Genomic DNA, 12037 nt, shown 5'->3' on the forward strand with positions numbered 1-12037 from the left:
GCAGCATTTAATGGTGACCCCGCACTCATAAAGTTCAGGGAATTTGTCCTGAACTATGTGGGGGCACCTTGGCTAGTGCCAGGGTGCCCACACACTAAGTAACTTGGCTCCCAATCTTCACTAAGTGAGGGTTAGACATATAGGTGACTTATAAGTTACTTATGTGCAGTGAAAAATGGCTGTGAAATAAAGTGGACGTTATTTCACTCAGGCTGCAGTGGCAGGCCTGTGTAAGAATTGTCTGAGCTCCCTATGGGTGGCAAAAGAAATGCTGCAGCCCATAGGGATCTCCTGGAACCCCAATACCCTGGGTACCTCAGTACCATATACAAGGGAATTATATGGGTGAACCAGTGTGCCAATGAGAATTGGTAAATTTAGTCACTAGCCTGCAGTGACAAATTTAGAAAGCAGAGAGAGCATAAACACTGAGGTTCTGGTTAGCAGAGCCTCAGTGATACAGTTAGGCACCACACAGGGAACACATACAGGGCACATACTATGAGCACTGGGGTCCTGCCTGGCAGGATCCCAGTGACACAAGGGCTAAAACAAATACATACAGTGAAAAATGGGGGTAACATGCCAGACAAGATGGTACTTTCCTACAACTTTTGTTGCCTAGCAAGGAACTTACCACTGGTTAAAAGGAACCACTGGGTTTGTGTTAACAGAAACCTGTAGACCAGTAGTAACTAGCTATTGGCTGGACTTCATCTGGACTTCGTGTGCCAAAGTTGCCCCACTGTGTTTGTGGACCGAGGTGTGGTCCTAGGAGGACCCTGTCACCAGCTCGGCATCCATGAGCGTCTTCACCATCCTTTTGCTCTTGCAACAGGATCACTACATTAAAGTCTATGGCAGTTTGCCCATAAAGCCTGGAACAGAACTGGAGTGGAAACTGTTTTGACTGCGAGGTAACTGTTAGATGCAACCTTACTAAACCCAGTAACTGGCTTCCGGTCGGAGTTGGTCGTCCAAGAGTGCCTTTATAGTCGTTGTTGCAAACCCTAAACCGTGAGTTGTGACAGATTACAATGATTTACTGTGCATGTGAAAATCTTTGATTTACTGTTTCTTTAAAAATTAATATCTACAAAACATCCAGTGGATTTTTGTCACTGAGGTATCTACTTAAAGATAAGAATACAACCTATTGTTATAAATTGATGTTGTATTTTTATTGTGTTGTGTTTTCTTATTCTTCAACTGCTTTGGTACTTCTTAATGCTTTACATTTGTTCTTTGGTAAAGCCTGATTGTCCTGAGCCACAGCTTTGGAGGGTTGAGCTGAGGGAGGGAAGCACACGGTCATCTGCAAGCACCCCAAAAAGCTTTCTCCATAAAGACAGAAGAGGAGGGGGGAGGGCACATACATAGCACAGGCAACCCTCACATTAGGGTTCTTCCAAGCCTAGCATGGATAAAAGAAGGACACATGCACAGTGGTTATAAAATAATCTTAGCTGACTGGAAAAGGGACCTAGAAATACCTGAGTATGTGTCCTTGCTCCACGTTCTAACCACCACTTCTCAGACACAGGGAACTCTTACAGCAAGACTCAGTTTACTCCACGTTCCTGATTCTTGCCACCCTTGTCAAGTCCTGTAACACTCTGTGCCCAGTACAAAGGGAACTTTGGGGCCACCATGGGAGGTCTCGGCCCAGCAGAAACAACCCCCAACTTCCTACTATTGTCCCAGTCAGAAAGTCACAGGAAGTGTATTTGGGCATAGTAGACTTGTATGGCTAGGTGTGAGTGGAGCAGTCTTCTGTTCTTTCTCATGTCAGAGGTTGGGGTCACCACATGTTTTTAGATTGAGGCCTCTTGGGGACATTCTCCTTGTATGCTTTCATGAGTGCTCACTTTTTGGGAACTCTTTTTTTTTCTTTTTTTTGTGAGACACTCCAGGGAAGTAATACGTATTTTCAGTTATCTCCTGTATACCAGTTCACAGCAGTAAACCGCTATATCTCTTTTGAAACGTTTTCTGCTTCCTATGTTTTTGCTTGACTGATTCTACGTATCTCTGTCACGACTGGATGCCTGTGAGAAACAATGCTTTGTCTACAAGTGTTTTTATTTTGGTCATTGCTCTTTACTAATAGGATAAATTAAACAATCCTCTTCCTCAATTTCATGCTCATGCTATAGGGACTGGAAGTAGCAGAGTTGGGGTGCTGAAACACCCCCTAAATATCCATGCTAGAGTTTATAGTTTAATGAGCAATAAACAGGCCTTTAAAACTTATTTTTATTTTGTCACATTTGCTGTGCATTCAAATACAGTGGTCAAATTGTAGGTTCTGTCCCCCAGGGAACTTGGGGACAGTTGTATGACCCAGAGGTTTGCGTCTCACAATTTACGACTCACTTGCGAGTCGCAAAACTATATGTACAACAGTGTGCTTCACACTGTTTGTGATTCCCGATCGGGTCGCAAATGACCTACTTCATTAATATTCATGAGGTAGGTCGCAATTTAAGAAGCCTTTGGGAATGACTGCACTCACAGGGGTGGTGGCCTGCTGGGGACAGCAGACCACCATGTCTGTGGCTGCTTTTAAATAAAGCAGTTTTTTAAAAAAAAAATGCTGCCCTTTTCCCTTAAAGGAAAACGGGATGCATTTCAAAAACAAAAAAGAAAAATGTTCTTATTATTTTTTCGGAGCAGGCAGTGGTCCCATGGACCACTGCCTGCTCTGAAAAAATATTTTTTGCTACCATTCACAAAGGGGTGGACCCCTTCCCGTTTGGGAATAGGTTAGCATCAATTTGAAATTGGTGCTAATTGCGATTGTTTTGTGACTACATTCACGGTCACAAAACAATCCTACATCGCACTGCGACTCACAATTAGGAAGAGAACGCCCCTTCCTAATTGTGACTCCCAAACCTATTTTGCGATTCGGTATAGGGTCTGTACATACCAAAATGCTTTTTTCTTGTTGCAAACTGCCTGATTCTGCGAATCGGGCCATTTGAGACTAGAAAAAAGCTACATACATGAGGCCCTTGGTGTTTACTTTTTTTTGCCACTGCTAAGTGAGAGGACAATCTTGCTAAGTATGGGAATATAAAAGGGCTGTAGGATGTTATTTGTTTCTAGCACACAACAAAATGTAAATGCCTATAAATAAACTGTATAAATATTTCAGAATATATCAGAATTTGAAAAGCACAAGTGAATCACATTTTTGTATCTGAATTGCGGTGGAAACAAATATTTTAATAGAATCTTAACAAATCAGTATACTAGGTGATGCCAGTTTCCACAGATTATAGTTTATGTGCTGTCTAGTTTTATCAGTAAAACTGAATGCCTGTTCAAACCTGATGGTCATTTCAATTGAAAATATGTTTGGTATAATGGCAGTGCGCTACTGCACCATGCATACTCCACTCTACTCTACGACACTTCAATATGCGACACTCTACTCAACTCTACAACACTCTACTGTACCCCACTCCACTATACTGCACTATAAGCCACTCCACTCTAAGACAGTCTATGCCAGTCTACGCCCCGCCACTCTATGCCACTTCACTGTAAACCACTCCACACCACTCTCCACTCTCTGCCCCCCATTCTACTACATTCTATGCACATTCACTCTATACCACTCCACTCTACTTTACGCCATTCCGCGCCACTCTGCTCTATGCCACTCCACTTAAGGATATGCTACACTACTCTCCTCCACTCTACCACACTCCATGATACTCTACTCCATGCAGCTGCATTCCACGCTGCTGCACTCTCTACCGCTCCACTTTACGAAACTCCACTCTACACCACTGTACTCCACTCAATGCCACTCCCTTCTATGCCACTAACAATTAGTCTTGCTGAACAGCAGCTACGCTGTTGTACAACATGGCAAAAAAACATTGGCAAAACCAATAGCTCTTGCATAGGCGAGACTTATTGGCTATGCCAATGGTTGTTAATGGTACTTACTCGGGCGTGCTTTGCACTCAACATAAGCAAAGCATAGTAATGAGACCTACAGAAACATTTTGCTTGTTATGAAGATGTGTATGTAGCATGATTGAAAAGAAGCCGACGCCTTTCAAATGAGAGTTCACACGATTGCTAAACTCGGCAATAGCTGTTATATTTAGGGTAGAAAAGAGGGGTAGCGTTAAAAGTGCAAGTGAAGTACACTGCAACAACTTTCTATAGAATAGTTCCATACAAAGGCGGCTTCAGTAAAATCAGTAATGTTTCCATTAAAAACGCCCTACTATCTGGCAGGCAAAGCTTGATTCACTTTAGCAAACAGGCAGCCATGTTTGAAGTTATATTTAAAAGGTAGACGTGCCAAAAAATGCAATTAGGTATCAATTGCCTCTAAAAATGGTTTTGAAATCAGAAGGAAATTTAAACTAAATGTTTGTTTTTCACAAATAACTTTTCTTAGTACTGTAAAAGATGAATGTACGTATTTTACTTGATTGCATTACATTTGTCAGGTTACGAAACAATTCTGACTTAGTGTTTAATACTTTAGCGCAATGATTTGCTGTCGATATATTTTACAACTTATACCTTACACTTGAATACAGACAATATATTATTCGGATGTGACCGTCTCGTTAATTTTCGATTAACTCTCGCGACGAAGCTTCCACTTATATCTCGCAAATGGTTTCACCTTTGAGTGTCTTCTTCACCAATTATTCCTTATAGCAGCAAGTTTCAATATTTTTAGTCATCGGAGCCAAGGCCATTGTCACACAAATGTTGTTGGTATGTACACAATGGAGGCCTGGCTGGCGCAGGTTTTCTTTTATCCTTTTCACTTTGGTTAAAGAGCCAGCAGACGTGAGAAGACTACATTTCCCAGACAGCCGGAGGGGGGTGTCAGTCGGCTGGGAAGGGATGTGAGGAGACGCTCCGTGTTTGTGAGAGCGAGGCTAGCAATCCCAGAATCCCCGGCGGGAGGGCGGTGGTAACCGGGCTGTGGCTGGAGACGGGAGGGGGATGCTGTAAAATGGCAGAGCTGCAGATGCTGCTGGAGGAGGAGATCCCTGCCGGCAAGAGGGCGCTTATCGAGAGCTATCAAAATCTGACCCGGGTGGCTGACTACTGCGAGAACAACTACGTGCAGGTAAGAACCCGAGTCGCCGAGGAATGTGGGCGCGGCGGGGCCATTGCTGCCCAAGGAGGAAGCACTACAGGAAGTGCAGACTATTCAGGGCAGGGGCAATAAAACGCATCCCTCTCTCCAGTAAAGGAATATACACATTCTCCCTTATGGATTATCGCTCTAATGGTGAGCATGCATCTAGTATTACTGATGCGATTGTGCAGAAGCAACGTCAGGGATTGTACACTGAAACAAGGAAGATATGTCATATACACAACCATACAGACGTAAGCAGGGAAGTAATGAACATTTAGAACTGGAAATAGGCTCCAGGAACGAGTCTCATCCTCTAGCAGAGTTCGTGACCATGTTCATCAAGCAATTGTTAAGTGGAGGTTCGTCATATACTTTCATAGACCGGGTTAGATTTACACCTTGGTGGTGGCGGCGCGCGCAGGATTCCTTCATTTGCAGTTTGTCTTTCGTGCTCCTGTCAAAGTGCGCCCACCTGTCATTTCTCCTGCCTGCTTTGCATTCATAAAGAATTTGGCCTACAATCTGGTCCCAATAAACGGCTGTGTATGAGCTGGCAGAAAAGGTATCAGGAGCGCCTCATCGTGCCTGTAGTTCTGGCATGAGCTGATCATAGAGTGCTTGATAGGCGGAGCGTCTTGAAACAAATACAGATGACAGAGAGCTGAGGTTACCGCTGAGTACCTAGGGGTACATTCTTGCCAGCGTAGCCAATACATTAACTTAGCATCCCTTATGACACAGAATGAGCTGTTCTCCACATTTGAGGCAATATTGAGTTCCAGGGAAAAAGTTAGCCTGACTGGCTGTTCTCATACCACACAAGGAACCAAGTTTGGGTCGAGAATCTTGCTGGAAGAACTGCTGAACTTCTTGTAAGGGAAAGTACCATTCCTTGTGTCAAAGTAGTTTTTGCAGACAGTATCCTACGAAGTAAAGTCTTCCTGAAATGAGGAATTTACTATCGTAGTTGTCCTGATTTGGAAACAGTTGTCAATTCAGCTTTGCCCCAGGGCAGAAGTTCACCCGACTGCTCCGCCTGATACAGAAAGCCGACAGGTATCACTGTTGCCCGGGCCCTAGTGTAAGGATTGTGGCATTTTGTTTAGTGAGCCCCCTTTGCCTTTAATGCTACCTGCACTTCAGGTAAAACCTGTACATGTCCATAGTTGCCTTCGTGGGATGCTGAGGACCGTCTTCGTGTGATGTCTTGGCCTGATGACATTGGAAAGATCACTATACAAGGATGGATGTTCCGAAAGTGCAAAACACATTACATTCCCACTGTCCCATGGCCATGGGCGTTTGTGTCCCCAGATCTGTGAGCATCTTTTGCATTGGGAATTATACAACACTGTCTGTCAGTTTATGAGATAAAGCACTTTCAAATGTAATCACCAAAGTTGCTGGGATTCACATTTATGGGCATGTAATCAACTTAAGCCTGTCAGCATTGTTGACTCACTTGAACTGATACTGTTCTGAGACACTGGGGGGTTGGACGTTTCCCCCTTTAACACTCCCCCCTTGTGTGTCCGAATGCTATTGCCAAGTTTTCATTGACTTCTTTTGCCATTTTGGGAATAGTAATATGGTCCTGAGTGGCATCAAGTAGACTGCATAGAATCCCTGTAACAACTTGCAACTCTTTGAAGAGGTGCATAGTCCCCTGTCAAGTGAAACACGCTGATATATATTCCCCCTTGGTTTTAGCAAGCAGAGCAAGTGCCTGCTGAACTGTAATGAGCGAGGAACCGACCTTGTATGTTGCCAGTTTGGCTGCCTGGACCATGCACCCTATTATAGGAAGCCCATACAAAGTATAGAGATATCCTAATGATTATAGGAAGAACTAGAATTCAGACGCTATAATAAATTGAGACTGTAGAAGCCCTCCCCACAGTGATAGGAGGCACCACAGGGGCAGGTGTAGAAATTGGCCAGTTTTAAGCCAGTTTTTTTTTGTGTGTGTGAAATGGCAGCTACTGCACCCACCACATCTCCATTGTTGACTTGGGATCTTTGTCTTAGGGTTGTGGTTCAACGTAACCTTAGTGAATGATAACTCCAAACCATAATGACTGGAATGATGATTCCAGTAGTTCTACAAACAGGGTGATAACAGGATTCCATGGTAAAGCCTAGAGTGAAGATGTAAAATCCTCTTTGACCCTCAGAAACTGGATTTGTGCGCACAGAGGCTCCATAATGTGTGTAATGGTTCCAGATAACATGGGGCGATGGAGGCTTAATACATTCAAGCGCTTGTTATGGTTTCTGTAGGTGGTAGTTGCTAGTTGCTATATGTGGAAACCCCTTTAACTACAGGTGTGGTAATTACCTGCTGTGGCAAAAGCTACATATTATTAGTTCTCTACAACTTGATGAGACCTAACGTGTAGTATCAGGGTGTTGCATTTTTGTCTGAATATTTTCACCTGGGCAGTTTTTTCAGGTTTTTCACTTGGATGCATCAATGCTGCCTCACATTTTGCTATATCCTGCTGAAGGCTGATTTATCTCTTCCATTACTCCCTTAGTACATCCAAACATTTGTAAGTTTTGCTCCCTAGTGCTTTGTAAATGTATATTATAGCTCCCCTCATAAATCTCTTTTAGGACCCTCCCTTCTGTGTTGTGGCCTGTGTATGCTTGTCCAGTCGGTGGCATTTGAGGCAAGAGTATGCTTGAGTGGTGTGCACGTATATAACTTTGTTTTCAGTTGCTCATGTTTGTACTTTATTTGTGTGAATTATTTATTTCCCTACTCCCTGGAGGTACTCATGAGTGCCACATTGTACGGAGCCCCCTAACCACATAGCCTCTTTAAGTAATGCCCCCTTCCCCTTCTATATTAGTGTTTCATATGTTAATGTATTTTCCACCCTGTTGCTGCGGTTGTCCACTTCCATGACTCAGTTTCTGCTCAGTTGGGCAATGGTTTGGCTACTCTAGTACCTTCCCCATAAATGTGTTTACGTCCTCTCTATTGAAGCACATTTATCCATTTTAATCCGTGGTTCTGAGGTCTGTAGAGGCACGCATCATTTGGCACCTGGGGTTGAGAGCCTAGTAACATTGCTGGATATTGGACAGTCCTATCTCTTCTACATAAACTGATCGATAACTGTGACTAGTACAGGGCACAGTAATCCCCCTTTCCTGTGGTGGGCTTCTCAATTCACTATCTAGTTGCTTGAAATAGGTGTCAGGGACCACATGCGGGGTACTTTGTATGGTGCATGTCAACTTCAACAAAGCAGTTAACAACAGGTGCTTTTCCCAGCAATGAAAGGAGTCTGGTTCTTCACATCTATGCATCTTCCTGAAACTTGTCCAAGACCTAATGTAAATTTCTTGTGAAGAATGTGTGTCGGCCCCATAAGATGTCAATCCTTAAACGTCTCCACTCCATCTTTACTAGTGTGAATACCTCTTTGTTTCAGATAATCGTTTTTCCACTAGATAGCAGCACCATGGATTTAGACTAGTTGGTCTCGTATCCTGACTACTTTCCATAGTCATAAAGATCTCGGATGGTATGTTTTGAATCTGCACTGTATACTGTACAAGAGAAGATCATCCGTATTTAGGGTACTTTATCGTATACAGGGAGTGCAGAATTATTAGGCAAATGAGTATTTTGACCACATCATCCTCTTTATGCATGTTGTCTTACTCCAAGCTGTATAGGCTCGAAAGCCTACTACCAATTAAGCATATTAGGTGATGTGCATCTCTGTAATGAGAAGGGGTGTGGTCTAATGACATCAACACCCTATATCAGGTGTGCATAATTATTAGGCAACTTCCTTTCCTTTGGCAAAATGGGTCAAAAGAAGGACTTGACAGGCTCAGAAAAGTCAAAAATAGTGAGATATCTTGCAGAGGGATGCAGCACTCTTAAAATTGCAAAGCTTCTGAAGCGTGATCATCGAACAATCAAGCGTTTCATTCAAAATAGTCAACAGGGTCGCAAGAAGCGTGTGGAAAAACCAAGGCGCAAAATAACTGCCCATGAACTGAGAAAAGTCAAGCGTGCAGCTGCCACGATGCCACTTGCCACCAGTTTGGCCATATTTCAGAGCTGCAACATCACTGGAGTGCCCAAAAGCACAAGGTGTGCAATACTCAGAGACATGGCCAAGGTAAGAAAGGCTGAAAGACGACCACCACTGAACAAGACACACAAGCTGAAACGTCAAGACTGGGCCAAGAAATATCTCAAGACTGATTTTTCTAAGGTTTTATGGACTGATGAAATGAGAGTGAGTCTTGATGGGTCAGATGGATGGGCCCGTGGCTGGATTGGTAAAGGGCAGAGAGCTCCAGTCCGACTCAGACGCCAGCAAGGTGGAGGTGGAGTACTGGTTTGGGCTGGTATCATCAAAGATGAGCTTGTGGGGCCTTTTCGGGTTGAGGATGGAGTCAAGCTCAACTCCCAGTCCTACTGCCAGTTCCTGGAAGACACCTTCTTCAAGCAGTGATACAGGAAGAAGTCTGCATCCTTCAAGAAAAACATGATTTTCATGCAGGACAATGCTCCATCACACGCGTCCAAGTACTCCACAGCGTGGCTGGCAAGAAAGGGTATAAAAGAAGGAAATCTAATGACATGGCCTCCTTGTTCACCTGATCTGAACCCCATTGAGAACCTGTGGTCCATCATCAAATGTGAGATTTACAAGGAGGGAAAACAGTACACCTCTCTGAACAGTGTCTGGGAGGCTGTGGTTGCTGCTGCACGCAAGGTTGATGGTGAACAGATCAAAACACTGACAGAATCCATGGATGGCAGGCTTTTGAGTGTCCTTGCAAAGATAGGTGGCTATATTGGTCACTGATTTGTTTTTGTTTTGTTTTTGAATGTCAGAAATGTATATTTGTGAATGTTGAGATGTTATATTGGTTTCACTGGTAATGATAAATAATTGAAATGGGTATATATTTTTTTTTTGTTAAGTTGCCTAATAATTATGCACAGTGATAGTCACCTGCACACACAGATATCCCCCTAACATAGCTAACACTAAAAACAAACTAAAAACTACTTCCAAAAATATTCAGTTTTGATATTAATGAGTTTTTTGGGTTCATTGAGAACATGGTTGTTGTTCAATAATAAAATTAATCCTCAAAAATACAACTTGCCTAATAATTCTGCACTCCCTGTATTTCTCTATCTACTCCAAAACACTTTACCTCTGATATTGCTGTCACCCAGCAGGTCATTGACTCTGTTTCCATTACATATAGAAGTGGGTTGGAAAGGTCACCCCTTCCTTGTTCATCTACTTATTCCAGATGTTTTTTTAGAGTGTATCATTAGCTCTCACTTCGGCTGTAGGCTCTGTGTAAATCAGATGTGTTTCGACTAGTACTGGGGCTGAACTGAAAGCTTTTTAGGTCGAGCCACAAGCGCTTTTCAACATGTTGTAAGTATTCTATAGGCTTTTAACCATGCCCATCATTTTCACTTGTTCGCGGGATGTTTCAAAAATCCCTTGATGTAATTGGTAAATGCTTTACGTTTGTTACCGCCTTGTAGTCTGACCCTGTTACATGGATTATTGCACGTTTGCCGATATACTTCTGCGTGGGCGAACTATTTTTTGAAATTTTCTTTCCTCTTCAGTGGCGGCCATGGCGCTCACAGTGTGAAGTCCATCAGTGGTATTGAAGCGCAGGTCACATTGTTCACACTGTTACATAATCAGTCATTTCTTTCGGCTCTTCCCTTCGTGCTCCATAGCTTTCACTAAAACACTTATACTTTACATAAAAACACAGAAATCCTTGAAGTGGCTCTCCCGACTCACCAGGAGAGCCGATACAAAAATATTCACTGCACTTGGGGAAATTCGCCCCATAATGCTGTGCAGGGCATTACCTTTAGAAATTTTTTTTGCTCATAACTCAGCCTGTGGTGGTCCTAGGACCATGGGACCACCACCAAAACGTTCAACACAATGTGCTCTTTCTGTCTACACCATATCCCCACTCTAGGTTGGTGGGGACTCCAGAATAATAACCACTTGCACCATTGTGTCTTTTTTAGCACTCTCATGGCTGAAACTTTTGTTTTACTGCTTGCAGTAGTTTGTGTTTTAAGGGCCTTGTTTGTAATATCAAAATAGTCCTGTTGGCTCAAAAAATGTGTAACACACTGCACCCTGGAGGGGCTAAATATATGGTTGCACTGCAATATTTTCTGCCATTTTCTTTTCATGTGGTTATGCCCTGCAAGGGCTAACTATATGGTTACCTGACCATGTTTCTTACAAGTGCTTTTTTATTGTGATGTCCTGTAGGGGCTGTTCTGAGCATTACAGTCAACATACTACAATATTCGTAAACACAAAAACTCACCCCATAATGCTTTGCACGGCATTACTTTTACAAAACATTTTTTGGTCATAACTTAGCCTGTGGTGGTCCTAGGACAATGGGACCACCTTCGACACATTCACCACAAAGTGCTCTTTCTGTCTACATCATCTCTGGGTCCTCACACTAGGTTAGTGTGGACCCCAAAATTATAAGTCCTCCCACCATTCAGTGTCTTTTGACACACTCTCATGGTAGTACCTTTTCGTTTTACAGCTGGGAGTAGTATGTGTTTTAGAGGCATTGTTTTATAATCTCATTGTAATAGGCCTGCTAGCCCTATAAATGTGTAATGCGCTATGCCCTTTAGGGGCTAAATATATGGTTACCTCAGGGCTGGCTTTAGCGTTGGTGGCGCCCTGTGAGACAGTCTTTTTTTTTTTGTTGCCCCCACCCCAAGACTGCCTAATCAAATTCACTCACTACTACCCGGTAAATGTGCCCCTCATCTTTCCATAGCCCCCCTTTCACATACATTCATTTGTTTTAAAGCACTTTTACAGGCTGGCTTTACTAATTGAC

At 43.1% G+C, this 12037-nt stretch overlaps 1 protein-coding gene across 23 annotated transcripts in view; it reads left to right on the forward strand.

Moving 5' to 3' along the window:
- The first annotated feature begins 4913 nt into the window (after nucleotides 1-4913).
- ABI1 (abl interactor 1) overlaps nucleotides 4914-12037 on the forward strand; it is a 343205-nt gene continuing 336081 nt past the window's right edge. For 7 of the 23 annotated variants that reach the window (XM_069211340.1, XM_069211344.1, XM_069211334.1 and 4 more), the window contains exon 1: nucleotides 4916-5116. In XM_069211340.1, coding sequence (XP_069067441.1) covers nucleotides 5000-5116 — 117 coding nt within the window. In that variant the 5' untranslated portion in view covers nucleotides 4916-4999. Of the gene's footprint in view, nucleotides 5117-12037 lie in introns of all 23 variants that reach the window. The other 16 variants (XM_069211346.1, XM_069211350.1, XM_069211347.1 and 13 more) reach the window with 5 other exon arrangements.

This window comes from Pleurodeles waltl, chromosome 10, assembly GCF_031143425.1.
Source record: "Pleurodeles waltl isolate 20211129_DDA chromosome 10, aPleWal1.hap1.20221129, whole genome shotgun sequence".
NCBI lineage: Eukaryota > Metazoa > Chordata > Amphibia > Caudata > Salamandridae > Pleurodeles > Pleurodeles waltl.